The sequence below is a fragment of the Euprymna scolopes genome, chromosome 2 (genome assembly GCF_053919585.1).
Source record: "Euprymna scolopes isolate OS-2025 chromosome 2, ASM5391958v1, whole genome shotgun sequence".
NCBI classification, from domain to species: Eukaryota; Metazoa; Mollusca; class Cephalopoda; order Sepiida; family Sepiolidae; genus Euprymna; species Euprymna scolopes.
The window spans coordinates 139,658,917-139,676,853 of record NC_136483.1 but is presented as its reverse complement, the minus strand read 5'-3'; the positions used below and the strand labels follow the sequence as shown (position 1 = coordinate 139,676,853).

The 17,937-nt window shown below is 31.0% G+C and overlaps 1 protein-coding gene across 1 annotated transcript in view; it reads left to right on the top strand.

The window, feature by feature from the left end:
* LOC145296696 (uncharacterized) overlaps positions 1–12,480 on the top strand; it is a 47,515-nt gene extending 35,035 nt beyond the window's left edge. The window contains exons 2-3 of the mRNA XM_080142672.1: positions 5,114–5,342; positions 9,892–12,480. Of these exons, the coding sequence (XP_079998798.1) occupies positions 5,114–5,342; positions 9,892–10,191 (529 nt within the window). The 3' untranslated portion in view covers positions 10,192–12,480. The remainder of the gene's footprint in view (positions 1–5,113; positions 5,343–9,891) is intronic.
* Positions 12,481–17,937: the final 5,457 nt, after the last annotated feature.

Below are 17,937 nucleotides of genomic sequence, written 5' to 3'. Positions count from 1 at the left end.
TTTCAACTTAAAATGGCAAATAATTGAGACTTGCAAATCATATAAACCAGGAGATAAATTTTGTACACTATGTACAAAAGAAACCCTAAAAATTTTAAAATATGAAGATATAAAAAGCACAACCAAACTAGTAAATTCAAGACACGAGCTTCTATCATGTAATCATAAACGTTGGTTTAAATTTAATAAATATAAACCACCTTAAATCATTAAAAATTACTCATTAGTAAAAATAGATTACAATTTTTTTTTTTTTTTTTTTTTTTTAATAAATTAACTTAGACCAATTACCGCCCTTAGACTCGTAAATCAAATAATAAATAAAGCCAATAACACATGACAATTATCTCCCCTTAAAAACTTGCAAAATAAATATTCTCTCTATATATATTAACTGTAGCGTCTTTAAATCAAAATACGCTAATGGAAACAATTTACTGCACGAGCGTCGCCCTTTTAAAATTCATCATTCAATAAAATAAAAAGCTATAGCAAACATCTAAATGACTACTTTAAACACAGTTCCTGATTTCAAAAAAAGAAGAACTAAAAGGTAACTATCTCTATATATTTTTAAATCAAATTTATTATGTAAATTCAAAAAAAAATATATATATATATATATATATATATATATATATATATATATATATTTTTTCTACTCATTTCTATCTCTAACCTATACTAATTTTCTTATAAATTTTAAATCCAAACCTTTTATTTCAATTTTTCAGATTCATCTGCCTTACTTTTAATGCTAGGTTTATTTTTGGTGTCTTTTCAATTCAATAGAAATCTTCCTAAATTTGCTGATGAGGAGACCGTGCTTACCAAAAAAACTATGTATAATTGTTCTACGTGACTTCATGTATACCACAAATAAAAAGCACGGATTTCCGAAACGATCGCACAGATAATTGACTTTGTTGTTGTTCCTTCTTATGAAACTGATTTTTAATTTAATTAAAATTTGATTTTTAAATTTAAAAATTTTTTTTAAAATTTTTAAATTATAAATCACATTACTTATATATATATATATATATATATATATCTTAAAGAAATACCTGAGTGAAGATTTAAAAAAAAAATAGTTTTTAAAAAACGAGATTAATGTTTTTATTATGCAAATCACTTTAGACAAAACATGAAGACACTTGATGTAAGGAGCTTAGAAACAAAATAATATACTACTTCAAGGTCAAAAGCTAGCCAACCCTCCCTCCCCCCCCTCTCTCTCTCTCTCTCTCTCTCTCTCTCTCTCTCCCAACTTCCCCCTCTCTCCTCTCTCTCTCATCTTTAAACAAAAGGTCTTATTTCCTATCTTGTACAAAAATAAGAACAGGAAAATATTTTTTGGTGTCTACTAAATGTGAAAGAAATTATTTCATCTAATCTCTATTAACATTCCTAAGATTAAGCATTCCTTTTAATTATTTTTTTCTACAATGAAGTGCAGAAACCGTATTTTGTGTGTGTGTGTGTGTTTTGTTTTTTTTTTTTTTCTCACCGTCCCTGCAAACTTAAAATAAAGCTTAGTTTATGGTTAGATTCAGGTAAGACTTATTCGTTTTTGTGTACCAATACTGATTAATAAATGATGGCCTTTAAAATAGGATGACGCAAATAGGTCATTAATGATTGTTATGTTAATATTTTTAATTGTCACAAGTTAAAAAAAAAAAATAATAATAGTATAAATGAAAATAATAAATATATCAATTTGTGTGTGATTGCTACGAAATGCATCCTATAATTCTTTCCGACTTCCAAGTGAAAATGTTTTTCCAGATCTTGTGATTTCTTTTTGAAAAGAAAGTATATATATATATCGAATATTAAATTAAAAAAAACACCATACCATACACATCCTGATTTGATACACTGTTGGTAAATCTAATATATATATATATATATATATATATATATATATATATATATATATATATATATATATATATATAATGTCTTGGAAGACTTTTAACCTTTAAAACTGTATAAAAAATTTAATTTTTATATTATCATTCGTTAGAAAACTTTAGTCAGAAAGTCATTTAATCATCTGCAACCAATGCATCAATGATATATATATATATATATATATATATATATATATATATATATATATATATATATATATATATATAGAGAAAGAGAGAGAGAGAAAAGGGTGAGGCATTAATAGTTGTGAAATTATCAATCAAGTTTTATAGGAGAAAACATAACAAAATCATGTAAGCATATAAACATGATTTTGTTGTGTTACCTCCTATGAAATCTTGATTGCTAATTTAACAATTATTAATGCCCCACCTTTTTCTATTTATATAGCTATATAGTATAATTACACCTATAGAGCTTTTCATAGCTGCAATACTCCGAGTACAGCACCATTAAATATATTTTACTGGGACTTTGCTCATGTCTATCACTCACACACACACACACACTCTATCTATCTATCTATCTATCTATCTATCTATCTATCTTATCTATAGTTGAGTTTATTTTTCTTGTTCCAAGATGGATATTAAAAGCCCACTTTTTCTATTTAAAAACTATTAAAACTAACTTAATATACTCAATTATGGATATGTGACTGACTCCATGAAGGTTAATTAATTTGCATATTCCTTGAAAAAACGAGCGTTCATTAGTATTCATTTTTTATGGTTTCTTATTAGACGATTGGTTTCATTTAACTATTACATTTAATTCTTTTTATGCATATTTTTTTGTTTTGTATTTTTATTTATTTTTGTATTTTGTGCATAATTGTGTAAAATTTAGGATGAAAACGTTCTAGCACACTAGCATGTTTTTAGAAAAAGTGTGTGTGAGAGGGCAATTCTCAACCTGTATACTCAACAAAGTTTTTATCTACAAACTTTAAATTCAATATATAGGGTATTCAGACATGTGTAAAACTGTTTAATCGGTTTTCATCCAGAAAAAAGAGGCTACTATGGGGTAAAAATTAGTACTGGGGGATCATTGGATTGGTATCTGCTTGTCAACTGTTTCACGACTGCGCATGTAATCATATGACAGCTTCCTTATGTTAAGAATAAGTAAGTTTGAAAACACTTTGTAAAGATCGTTTCAAGCTGGCCTAATGGTTATTGTACTTGACACTGTTTTTGGTTTTCATCTCAGCGTGAGTAATTTTTTTTTTTTTTTACTTATGAGTCATGCACATGTCTCAGTTTCTTTCCATTTTTTTTACTTCATTTTTTTTAAAAAGGAATTTAACATTACATTTAATACCGGGCAACACCGAGTACATCTGCTAGTACTAAATAGATTTTAACTCAAAATGGTTCCTCATTTACTAATATTTAACAAAAAACAACAATATAAAAAATATTTATCATTAGGACTGTGACAACAGCATATTCTTTTCATTGTTTTGACTCTCCAGTATATATCCGTTAATATTTTATAAGTTTTTATATAGATTGATATGGTTCTCGGTTGACTGTGTCTTACTGTGTCATATATATACTTGAGTCAAAAGAATGAAAAGAACATTCTGTTGTCACAGCCCTAGTTATCACCTATAGACAATTTTTCATTGCATTATGTTTAGGCTGCCAAAGTCTGGTTTTAAAAAAGAAAAATACAAGTATTAAAAAAAGAAATGATAATTTTCTAAAAATTACATATTTATTTTCTTACAAAAAATTAATTTCAGGGGAAAATGGCCCCGAATTCAGATGTGGAAAAGGTATATATGAATGGCGAAGCTATTGAGTATGTCAAGAAGTTTTGTTACCTTGGTGATAGCATCGGAACACAAGGTAGAACAGATGCTGGTGCGATTGCAAGAGTTAGAAATGGATAGGGGACTTCTGCCTTTACTAACAAGCATTAACATGATCAAGGAAAAAGTCTATCGGTACGCAGTTTGATGACATATAAAAGTGAAACCTGGCTAATGAGAGTTGAGGACATGTGTTGCATGGAGAGAAATGATATGAGAATAATAATGATCGATGTGTAATGTGAATCTTAGAAACAGACTTCGATCGGATTTCAGAGAAAGATTAAATCTGGACAGTATAGAAAGATGTGTGCAGGACAGGAGATTTTAATAGTATGGCCATTTTGAAACAGATGTAGATTGAGTTTACGTGTGAAGGCCAAGGAAAACAAATTTACAACAAATAACTTTTACCAAATGCTAAAAAAATTTAATCTATCAGCTTGCATAGGTTTTTACTTTTTGGAACTTTTCTTAGGTGTTTTCAGTATTTTTTTTTAATATTTTTTTTTATATATTTATTTTTTTGGATTTTGTTTTTATTTAGATTTTGTGCTTTGTCGTTTTTTTTTGTATTTTTATTTATTTATTTATTTTTTTTGTTTTGTTTTTGTTTTTTGTTTTTTTTTTTGTATTTTTCTTTTCTTTTTTTTTTTTTTTCTTTTTTTTTCAAATTGTGTATCCCATAGCAAAGTCTCAGTAAAATATATTTAATGGTGTTGTACTCGGAGTATTGCAGTATCTTCATAGAAAACTTGTTAAAATGTGGATTCAAAATGGTGTAATTCCTAACTTGATGTGAAAATTCAATGTATGTTTAACGACTGAAAAAATGGAAATGAAACAAAAAATACAATTCATAACTATAAAATAGTTAATTTTGAATGACTCTGTATATTCTTACTAGAACTGTTTAAGTTCTTCATTTCAAAATACTTTGCACTAACAAATCATTTGAGAACCATGTTGTACATCACATAAGTCGGTGAAGTAAAAGTGATGCTAACAAATACATAATTGGTAAATATTCATATAGATAAGTGACAAAGTAAATTTTCTTGCGATTGGTAATTTTTTTTTACCCCTTTTTTCTTAATTATACTGCACGAGTATCAAAATGTAATCTATCAATAAAGAGTTATAAAAATCTGTCTCTAACGTTAATTTAAATTTCAAAAGATTTAATTAGAAAAAAAACTTGGCAAAAAAAAAATCCAAAGATTTCTTTGATAGTTAACCTAAATTTGATTCAAAATTTAATCATAAACAGATAGTTTTTCAGATATGCCATTTTGTGTTTGCAGAAAACTTATTCTTCAATATTGAAATTATTTCTTAATTCTTATTCAGACTTGTTGACACAGACAGTTACAATAATAACAGCAGTAGCAACAATGGTGGTCAGCGAGATGGAGAGAAAGTCTTGCGGAAACGTCTAGAAAACTTGTGCAAAGAGAATATAATATCTGAACTTGGAATGGCTCAAGAGGAGAGTCGAAGAATCGACAATGAAATTAGAGATGAGAATTCTCCCTTTCGTAAATTGAATACAGCTCTCATGCGTCTACGATCAGAAATGGTGAGTCGGTTATCTTTACCCTATTTTTGTTTCTATTATTACGTTAGCATGCTGGTTATCATTTGATCATCGAAGTTAAATGATGTTAAGCCTGGTTAGTACTAGATTAGTGACTATTTTGAAAGACCAGGCATTGTATATTGGAGAACAGTGACATTTCTCTGCAAAAACTAATCCCCAAATTATCTAAGCAGAATACACTTATTCATATTATTTGGATTCTTCAAACCACTCTTTTCATTTTGAGTGTCATTTTCACAATGTTTTGGTCGATTTAACCTCCGACCTTCTTCAGATGTATCTTGTCAAACTCAGGAATTTTTGGACAGAACTCTTTATTTACTTCGTGGGGGTAGCATGCTCTTGTTCTGTCATCCGTGACTGAATAGAGATTCTTGAGTAATTCCCAATTGTATTTTTCAGTCGGCCACACTGAGAATTGAACCTTCAACCTTCAGGAGAATATCATTTTTACAATTAATTTTTCCTAGTACTCTAACCACTGCACCATAGGTCCTTGTGGACTGAGAAGATACACCTGAGGAGGATAGGAAGTTACATTAACTGAAACGTTGTGAAAATGACACTCAAGATAAGAACAGTAGTTTGAAAAATCTAAATAATACGAATAACCAATCCTCATCTCAAAAAAAAAAAAAAAATTCAGAAACAGAATATACCTGTTAACTTTTTAAATTAATCTTTTATGGAGAATCAAAGTTGTGTTTAAGTGTCATTTTTGTGTATTTACTTTTTTTTTTTTTTTTTTTCTTCAAGGTAATTGGATTTTGCTTACTGTTTAAGCTGGGTTGATCTAACAATTATTTCTTCCATTATGATTAATTTTCATTTCCCACAAGATGACGTGATACATTTGTGAGACTTTTGACGTGTTTTAGATGAGGATTAATTATAATTAATAAATAGCGGGACTTGTGAAAATCCACAGTGGACTGTTGATGTTAGAATTCTGTGGATGTTCAGCATAAATGGAGACACCCTCATATTGTAGTTTTTTTGTTAAAACTGCAAAAGTATTTATCTAAGTTAGCTGGGGCGTCCGTTGTAGGCCGCTTGTAAAATACGCTTAAAACTGATATTTTAATTTTTGCAGATTTCATATATATATATGTTATTATAGAGTCAATGTCCTATCAATTATGTTATGAAGTTGTAGTTTAAGAAATAAAACAAATATATTCATGTAACTTGGGTGCATCAGCTTGAATCAAAACTTATATATATATATATAAAAAGCGAAAATTTGTGTATGTATGTTCGCTTTTTGTGTATGTCTTCAAACAGCTTTTTTCCGGTGGATTCTCGAGGCCGTTGCTCATTTTTAAAACTTTTTATGTCACTTCTAAATAATATCTACGACTTAACACTGGTGGTCACCTCTCTATTTAATTTGCCCGACTTTGAAACGTTAAGTATTCAGTATTTTCGGATCGACACGTGTTACTTTCGTTTTTCGGTATAAAAAAAAAGCGAAACTCTATTAGAACAACTGGCCCACGGCCAGTGGTCTCTAGAAAGCGATTTAACGTTTGGTCAATGTCAGCTTCGTCATATCAGACAGTTGCTTTCATTTCGAGACGAGACACTCCTCCCTAATAAACGGGGAGCTGGTTTTCCCCAAAGGTAGGTAAAAGCAAACAAACCGGGTTATTGACCTCGTTAAAAACTGTCCCACAGAAAATGTTAACTGCTGAATAGCTATTGCTTACGATAGCCGCATGTGCATTAAGCTTTTTCGTATAAAAAAAAGAAGCCAACAGACTCGCGGTCAATAAAACACTGTCCCGCACTCAAAGTTCACGTCATTAACTCGTCACAAATGGGCACCTGCTAGGTCGCACGTTTTTTTTTTTTTTTTTTTTTTTTTTGCACTTTACTATTTTCCAACTGCGCGTCAAAGCTTCGTTTTTTTTTGTTTATTTTTTTAAACAATCAACGATTTTTCTTTTCATTTACCCAAAAACACACACACCTACAAACACCCGGGCAATGCCGGGTACTCCCCCACCCCCCGCTAGTATATATATATATAAAAACTTGAGTTCCTTCAGCTATAACAGAAACCAGAACTTATGAAGAATTCTCAATAAAATGATTTATTACAAAAACATGGAAGGTCATAGTAATTAAACAACAGTCAGTCGAAAAAAGAAAGATGTAAGCGTGACACACAAAATAACACGCGCTGTCGTATTAATTAATTATTAACTTGACAAATCTTTGTCAAACCTGAGAACCTGGAATCTGCACAGAATCTTCTGGGTGGTTAAATGGGTGACACTCAAAATACAATTGTGAATTACTTAAGACTTATACCCAGTCATGACTGACAGAATGAGGGTATGCTATACCTGTAGATTACATGAAGGGTTTTGTTTGAAATTCTCAAGTTCAACTGAAAGATTCCCTAGTTCATATATATATATAATATACACCTGAAAAGGATCGGCGATTACATTGTGAAAATAACACTCAAGATGAGAACAGTAGTCTGAAGAATCCAAATAATATGAATAATCAATCCTTATTTAAAATATTAAGAAACAATAGCATATAAGACAGCAATTTAAAAACAATTTCTAATAAACTTTTTTTTAAAAATTCCAACAAACGCTTTTTAAAAATTCTGCTTTTTAAAAAGTCCGACAAAATTCTGCTTTTTAAAAAGTCCGACAAAATTCTGCTTTTTAAAAAGTCCGACAAAATTCTGCTTTTTAAAAAGTCCGACAAAATTCTGCTTTTTAAAAAGTCCGACAAAATTCTGCTTTTTAAAAAGTCCGACAAAGTTTGAAACGCTTTTTAAAAAGTCCGACAAAGTTTGAAACGCTTTTTAAAAAGTCCGACAAAGTTTGAAACGCTTTTTAAAAAGTCCGACAAAGTTTGAAACGCTTTTTAAAAAGTTCAACAAAGTTTGAAACGCTTTTTAAAAAGTCCGACAAAGTTTGAAACGCTTTTTAAAAAGTTCAACAAAGTTTGAAACGCTTTTTAAAAAGTCCAACAAAGTTTGAAACGCTTTTTAAAAAGTCCAACAAAGTTTGAAACGCTTTTTAAAAAGTCCAACAAAGTTTAAAACGCTTTTTAAAAAGTCCAACAAAGTTTAAAACGCTTTTTAAAAAGTCCAACAAAGTTTGAAACGCTTTTTAATAAGTCCAATAAAGTTTGAAACGCTTTTTAATAAGTCCAACAAAGTTTGAAACGCTTTTTAATAAGTCCAACAAAGTTTGAAACGCTTTTTAAAAAGTCCAACAAAGTTTGAAACGCTTTTTAAAAAGTCCAACAAAGTTTGAAACGCTTTTTAATAAGTCCAACAAAGTTTGAAACGCTTTTTAATAAGTCCAACAAAGTTTGAAACGCTTTTTAATAAGTCCAACAAAGTTTGAAACGCTTTTTAATAAGTCCAACAAAGTTTGAAACGCTTTTTAAAAAGTCCAACAAAGTTTGAAACGCTTTTTAAAAAGTCCAACAAAGTTTAAAACGCTTTTTAAAAAGTCCAACAAAGTTTAAAACGCTTTTTAAAAAGTCCAACAAAGTTTAAAACGCTTTTTAAAAAGTCCAACAAAGTTTAAAACGCTTTTTAAAAAGTCCAACAAAGTTTAAAACGCTTTTTAAAAAGTCCAACAAAGTTTAAAACGCTTTTTAAAAAGTCCAACAAAGTTTAAAACGCTTTTTAAAAAGTCCAACAAAGTTTAAAACGCTTTTTAAAAAGTCCAACAAAGTTTAAAACGCTTTTTAAAAAGTCCAACAAAGTTTAAAACGCTTTTTAAAAAGTCCAACAAAGTTTAAAACGCTTTTTAAAAAGTCCAACAAAGTTTAAAACGCTTTTTAAAAAGTCCAACAAAGTTTAAAACGCTTTTTAAAAAGTCCAACAAAGTTTAAAACGCTTTTTAAAAAGTCCAACAAAGTTTAAAACGCTTTTTAAAAAGTCCAACAAAGTTTAAAACGCTTTTTAAAAAGTCCAACAAAGTTTAAAACGCTTTTTAAAAAGTCCAACAAAGTTTAAAACGCTTTTTAAAAAATTTTTTGCTTTTTAAAGTAAAATTTCCAATAAACTTTTAAATGCTTGGCTAATTAAGTTACCAAAATGATTTTGGTATCATTGTTTATTATGCAAAGATTTATGTGTCTACTTTAAAGGTGTTTCAGATATAATGAAAATACAATCGTTACCAAACCATGTGACACTTCAGTTTTTGGTTTGATTTAATAATTGTTGCTTCCATGATGATTAATTTATATTTAACACAAGATGACATGATACATTTGTAAGGATTTTTCACTCGTTCAATGCTTGCATTGTTTAGTTATAAACTGTGAAAATTGACTTCTGGATTTGGCACACAAGACAGTAAAATTTCCAATTTCCAGCAAACATGATTCCGTGACTAACTGAGCTACCAAAATTAGTATCATCATTTTACAAAGATATGTACGCCCATTTTAAAAGCTTTTAAACATAACAAAAATAAAATTTTGGTTTTGGATACCTACTAATTGCAAATTCATTTTATTTATTTTAAATTCTTTTCAGGCTTGTCTCCGTCACCTCGACTTAAGTCTACTTTGTCAACTTTGGTCACTGAGTGATGCGATCCAAGACTACAAACTCACTGTTCAAGACAGACACTCCGAATCCAATTCTGAATGCTCGTCTAACTTTGGCTGGACTGATTCCATGACTAGCTTTGAGGATTTTGATTCCACAGATGAATTGACTGACCACCGGTCATTAGGGGCCAGCAACTCCTTGAACGGAAGTACATCCAGCCTTATACAACAGATCAATGAACTTAAAGAGAAAGCTCAAACGGATTTCTCTTTGATTGGCTAAACACATCTCTTCCACCTCCTACCATTCAGATCAATGAAATGGCTGACCTGCATCCCACTCTACTCCCTTCACCCCAATGGAAGGCTCATCTGTGGGATTGACTACCAAGACAGACCTTGTTTAGGGAGGATGCAAAATGATTTTAGTCAATCTAATGAAATCAGCTCAACTCCTTTTTCTTCAAGTTCAGTGTGTTATTTTATGACAGACCTCTTGACATTAAAACTGTCTTCTTTCTGGATTAGAAAAAAAACCCAGACTATTTCCTAATGACAAAGGAGCGAGTTCAATCCTTATGGAAAGCCTCTTTTTTTTTTTTTTTTTTTTTTTTTTTTTTTTTTTTTGTCTGGTTCCTAAGGTTTTGGATTGGCTCTTAAGACAGAAAACTGGGTGTTTTAAAATTTTGTTAAAAATGAAGGGCCCAACCTTTTTTTTTAATCTTTTTCTTTTTTTAATCCTTTTCTTTCTTAATGCCAAAGAAGCAAGTTCAATCCTTATGGTAAGCTATATTTTTTGTAAGTCTAAAGATTTTGGATCTGGGCTTCCTCGAAGGAAAGAAAACTTTAATTTTTTTTTTTTTTTAAGATGTCAAAAATGAAGGGTTGACCTTTTAAGATTTGTTTTCCTCTTTAAATTGTATATGTGAGGCGGAGGGGTAGAAATCAAACCAATTCCTTTTTCTTCCATTTCAGTGTAATCTTTACAACAACCTTCCTGAATCCAGTGTTTTTTTTTTTTGTTTTTTTTTATTGTTTCTTTATGTCAATGGAGTAAGTTCAATCTCTACAAAAAAGTTTTTTTTGTTTTGTTCTTAACTAAAAATTGTTGAATCCTAAAATTTTAACTTGCTTTAGAACCAAAAATACTGAGAATCGAACTTGTAAAAATTGAGGACTATCTTTTTTTTTTATTTTTTTTTTTAGAGGGAAATACAAAAATCATGAATCCTTTATTTTTAAATAATTTCATCATGAATTCTAAAACTGTTTCTTTATACCTGATCTAAGTTCAGATATATAACTTATAGCAGACATTTCAAATTCAAAGCCATCATTTAATTGTATTTGTTTGTTAATACAAAAAGGTTGAGTTTAATCTCTATTGACTCTTTTAAGTCAGTTATATTTGTTTCCTAAATTGTGGGATTTGAACCTGCTTTAAAAATGAGGGTCGATTTTCTTTTTAAGTGAGGGCTGAAAATTGAGCCAACTTCTTTTGCTTCCAGTTCAGTGTAGACATTTATAACAAACCGATCTTTTGTCTGAACGTGTTTATTGGAAAATCTGTGTTTCTTGATGCCAAATGAGCTTAAGTTGTTAAATTTTTATTTTAAGACTAAAATCTTTTTTACATCCTAAGATTTTGACTTGCCCCTCCCCACACCCTACACATCCCCACCCCGCAAAAAAACTGAACATTTTAAATGTTATTCCTGTTGTTAAAAATGAGGTTCAGACATTTTTTTTTCTTTTACTTGGAAATTTAGTCTTTCATTTTCTGAATTTACAAATTGAATCTGTAAACCTTTTGCCTATTTAAAGTTGGTCTGTTATACTGGATTAAATGTTTTAACTGAATGTGGAGAGAAAAGAAACTGAGCTGAAATACAGGATGACACCACCATGACGACCTAACTATGGCACCCTCCTCTTTTGCCACTGGCCTGACTTTGGCTCTGATGGTCTTCTACAGACATTATCTTTGAGATAACTCCACAGATAAAAATCTTGAGTTGGGGGAAAGGTTCAATGAATGTGAAGCCCATTCATGATCACGACACCTATAAAGTATCCCTGCATGTAATTGAATGCTAATAAGACTGTTAGAGATTCATGACTGAACCTTGATGGACAATGCAACCGTAGACTAAAGTTTATTTTTACCATATATGGTTGGATTGCAGATAGAATTGTGAAATTTATTAACGATTTCATGAATGAGTGGAATTTAACTTGATATCTGATACCGCTTTGGATTTCTATGTTTGTACTTTAAGAAAACAACAACTCCTTCTATCAAGTCACAAGTGACATTCAAATGATGTTGAGTTTCTCCTGTCTGATAACTTTTATTAATGTGTTTAAATTATCATCGATTATATGCAGTTATGAGACAAAACTCAAAGTTTCAAGGCAACTTCTTTGTAGATCAGACTCTTTGATATTAAATGTTGCTAATGCTAATATGCTGCTAAAATGCTGTATGCTAATCTTAGCGTATGTTCCATCAAGTTTCTTAGAATGCGTCATCTACAATTCATCGAGAGATCATGTAATAAACAAAATGCTGTATTGTTGTTTTGATTACTATTATCTTTGAAATAATCCCATAGATAGAAATATCGTGGTGGTTAAAGTCTGCTCAGTGTAAAGCCCATTCAGAACCATACCTCTTACTGATGAGATGATCAGCAAAGTGTTCCTGCATAAAATAAAGACTGTTGGACTTTCATGACTTGAACTTGATGAGCAAGTCAAACATAGACTGAAGTTTATTTGTAGCAAATATAGTTTGTGATCCAAATAAAAATTCCACTCCTTAAGTTAATAACATTCACAATCCTTCCTGCAATCCAACCATATTTTGTACAAATAAACTTCAGTCTGTGTCTGAATTGGACACCAAGTTTTCATCACGCATGTTCAACAGTTTTTGTTTTATCCTCATTCAATTATAAGCACACTTGGATACAACATGCAAAATTGTCAAGCCCATTCAGAATCACACCTACTGACGAGACAATAAAACAAAGACTGTTGACTTAAACTTGGTGGACAAGTCGAGCATAGACTGAAGTTTATTTGTATCAAATGTGGTTGGATTTTCAAATTTTATTAATGATTCTGGAATTTTTTTTTTTTCTTCCTTTGAAGATTGTAATGCTGGGTATGGGGCAGCCAAACCAGCTGCAAACATTGCCCCGCTTTTTATTGAAACCAACCAAGAGCTCTTTTTAGTATCCTCGCTGTTCCCTTAAGTGCAATTGTCTGGATCTCTTTTGCACTTGGTTCACCAGGAATCACTCTGTGCTAAAGAAAACATTTAAAACCTTGGATATTGGATTGCTATCTTAAACAGACGTCCATGCCAAACCAAGTTTGTGCCAAATGAACTTTAATGAGTATTTAGGCGAATATCCATCCTATCAAATACACATTTGATCCTTTTGATTATATAAAAATTGCCAACTTAAACTTTTGTTAACAATTTAATGAGATTAAAAAAGGTGATACCTATAAAAGGCCGAGCAGCCATGCAATTAAATGCACAATTGGAGACAAGTATGATTATCAGTGTGAAAATAATTTTTTTTTTTTTTTTTAAATGGAAATCTTTCTAGACAATGCATGAAGCCACTAGATGTAAGGAGCTAAAAAAAAAAATACTATTCAAGATTAAAAACTAGCCAATGATAAGTGTTAGATGGATAGGTTCCAACCTAGAAAATATAAGTTCTACCCCATTTTTCAGAAACATCGCTCATGAAATTAAATAAGTAATCTGGGAGAAAGCTCTTTTATGCACTCACCATCGCTAATGTATATTTATTTCGTTTTTCCTTTTCTTTGCAGTCATATTTAAGACGAATATATTTGCATCAGAATTTTAACCCTTATCAGGTGCTGTATGTGCTCTCTGCTTATCTCTGCATTATTTTCAGCCCTCCTGGACTTCTGCCTCTGGAATTAAGCAGTTGTTGATTCAGGAAAAGAGTGGTTAGAGATTGTGCAACTCTTGCTTCAAAATTTAGCATGTGTCATCCATCCTCTCTCCAGGATGATCAGAAGGTCCTTGTTGTTCCGAGGGATGAACATCTTATGCACCAAATATTATTCTCTTCCTCTAAGACAGTGTCAAAAAAAAAAAAAAAAAAAAAAAAAAAAGCCTCTCTGTCTACCAAACTCCAGCCCCTGTCCCATCACCAAAATGTTGCATCTCTGTGCTTGTATTACAAGTATTTCAATGGAATGTGCTCTGACGAATTTGCTCTGCTGGTGCTCCCTCGGCGTTTGTGCTCCCTGTAGAAAGAAAAGTTAGAGAGTCTACATAAAATCTGAACGTGTGTTCTCACGTAAAATTTACAATGAACGATGGAAGTGTTTCCGAATTTCTAAGGGTGCTAGGAGGGTATAACTTCTTAAAAACTTAAAATATATTTTAATTTTCATAAAAATTAAAATGTGTATGTTCATTCTCTGAGGAAGATAATGGAAGTCATCCCAAATCTGTATGTGCTCCCCCATTAGGACAGAACCTCCTTAAAACTTAAAACATGTATATCTGATTTTAGTTAAATGTAACTCGCGTGTATAAAGGGAGTTTTCTAACATTTCAGTTTCTTCTGACAACATTCACGGGTGAAACTGGAGGACGGGGCAAAGAAATTAACAGAGGTGTTATGAGCATGGTGAAAAAGTACATGATCACAAGCAGCATTAGATCTTTTTATATATATCTGTATCTATATAAAGTTGAGGGTAGTTGTTTAAGTTTGCTTGAAGTTAAGGAAAATCGAATCCCTAACACCGTCTCAGAAAGAGATCAGACTGCAGCTGTGGACCAGACGGTTAGAAAATATTCTCCTCCTACTAAAAATCCCTCTTGTTCAGGACATTAAAAAATGAAAATATTAAAATAAAAATATTGTACGTACCCGTTATGGAATTAATTTTTTTTTTTTATTTTATTTTTTTTTTTTTTTGTAGAGGAAAAATCAAATTTTAATGAGTTTGACTGTATCCCAGCCATCTTGCTTATTTCAATGAGGAGGAAGGAGGTGCTATTAAACGAAAAAGGGATTTAAAAAAGGACAGAAATTCTGTAAAATAAGTGAGAAAAAAAAACTAAAATATCTATCTAGGTATTTTTTTCCCGCCCATGTTTCAGAATAATCTCATCAAATTTTGACAAACTTTAAGCGGTGATGGAGTTATCTCCCTTGGCGCCGTCCTCGTCCACGAAATAGGCAAGATGGTTGGGATACAATCGATCTCATTAAAATTTGATTTTCTTCTGTAAAATAAAAAAACACAAAACTACTTAATCAAATCAAATGAATTTTTTTATGAGAACTTCCATAATGTGTACATATAAATTTTTTTTTTTTTTAATGTTTGGATTAAACATCAAGTTGAGTATCAAGTTGAGATTTCTGTCGCACTTACATTGATATTAAAAGCCTATTTATTTTATTTAAAACTTATTGAAACAAACTTCTTAATATACTCAGCCATGGATATGCGGGCAACTAAATAAAGGTTAATCAGTTTTCATATTTGAAAAACAAACTTTCATTCATTTATCGTTTCTTATTGATTGGTTTCATTTAACTATTACACTCAGTTCTATTTATGCATATTTTTTACATTGTGCATAATTGCGTAGAATTTAGAATGAAAACGTTCTAGTACATGTATTTATATATATACCTGTATCTAATTAGAATATTTCCTTTAGTTTCATATATATATATATATGACCTTGTCTTTGTGTGTGTGTGCGCAGACGGTCTCTACCAAACTCCTCCCTAAAACTTTGGTCTCAGGACTTGAAACTTGATATATAGGTGATTTTGACCTGTAGAACAAATTTGATTTGGGTTTTAGTCTGTAAAAATAGCTACTAACAGGTGAAAATTGAAAAAAAAAATGTTAAAAAAACATTGACTTTGGCAGGAGTAAGTTGACTAAAACCTGTTACTTCTTCACACACACACACACACACACACACATATATATATATTTGTTGTTATCAAGTAAGATCTTTGGCTTACTTGCAGTTTCATCAAATACTTTTGTATACAAAATCTGATCCCGCATTTTGCTAATTCCTACCCTCTGATGAGAAGGAAAGTATTTCTTTGAAACTCCGTAGATTAAGGACTATCCATTTATTAAGTGTTTCCTTTTCAAATGAAATATGTTTTTAACTCTTTTTCAAAGTGTTTTTTAACATGTTTTATTAACTGTTTTCTCTTATATATATACTAACTGCTGACTTTGCCAGCTTGCTATTATCTTGCAAAGCTCGCTTCCTGAAATATATAAACAATAATTAAACTTCATTGATACAGAGAATTTTTTTTTTTTGCTTTAAAGAACTTATCTGGTATTGACTAATCAGTTAATATTGGAGTGGAGTGTTGTTTTGTTCAATCTCAGGCGACTATCCTCCCAGGCATTACCTCTTCCTTTCAAAGTGGGATAGGGTTATTGCCCATTGCCAAAGGCACTCATTCACCATGAATTGCCAATAAAATTATACAGGTAGTTTTATCACAGTCTAGAGTGCCCCTTCTAATGGAGCTGGGATCTAAAGATCTTATGTTTAAGTTTGCCCGCACACGGAAACAAGTAAGCTATACTGGTTGAGAAGTAGATGGCAGACAAGTCAGCGTTGCATCATCTGATCCTTCCTCCTCACGTTCGTAGATGGTTAACTTGGTTTTGCAACTCCATCTAAGCCACAGCAACTTGTCCCATTCTTGTTCTCAGGTGATTGTTAGTTTTTCACTTACCTAAAGTGCTTCCGAGCACAGAAAAAAATGTTTCTGAAGTGGGATATTAATATTTTAGTAGGAGGGGGATATTTTCTAACCGTCTGGTCCACAGCTGCAGTCTGGTCTCCTTCTGAGATGCTGTTAGGGATTCGATTTTCCTTAACTTCAAGCAAACTTAACTGCAGTTTTGCAATAGATCCAATCATCAGATCAAGCTATGTACGACAAACATTGATGTTATCTTTTTTTCCTTTCCATTTGCAAAACTCAATCATGTTCTGCAAAGTAAAAAAACAAACAAACCAAACACTACAAATAAATGTTTGAAAATATAAACAACTTGAAGCATAAAAACTTTTACTAGAATGATTGGATTCGGTATAAAATAACCCAAAAAGAGTTGATACGCCATAAAATAATTAAAAAAAAAAAAAAAAAAAAATACTATCATGAGAAATGTATTTCTGTCCCCATCTTTCTGTATATATATATTTCTGTTCAGTCTTGAAAGACAATATGTATGAATAGCTGCACGTGTAATTGTGAAGCAAGGCTTGCACAATCTCTAACCACACTTCTCCTGCATTGGCACTGTTGGAGTCCAGTGGCAAGAAGTGCTAGACGATTAGAAACAATGCAGAGATAAGCACCTAAAATTTCCAAATGGTCACCCATTTTAGTACCGACCAGGTTCAACATTGCTTAACTTTGATGATATATAGTTGAATGCAGATCTACCATGAAACTACAGTTTATAAGTAATTTTTTAAATATTTATTATTGTTATAAATCTATTTGAAAGGATATTGAGCCTTTTTTTTTTTGTGTGTGTAGGCTTTACGAAGTTGATTTTTGATTTTACGTGCCATGCCACTAATCCACGTGGTCAATTCGAGTGTTAATTTGCGGAGCCTTATTGCCTAATCTTGTCTCGATGTGGAGTATTACTATTTATTATTTTTGTACGTTAATTGTTGTATTAAGGAGAAAAAAATTACGCTTTATCTTTTAAAACATATTTTGCTGTTTTTCTTTTTCTTTCAGTCTTGCCTTCCCAACCCCTTTTTCCATTTCTTGCCAATAGCGTAAATGTGACAGCTGCTTCCTTTTAAAATGAAAAATGTAATTTTTCAATAAGGATAGATGAGTTTATAGTTATGTTTTTAAGATCAACTTTCTGTAGACGGATGTCAGAATTGATGATAGGGTTAGATGATTTTAGCTATTTCATAAAAACCTTGCCTGTC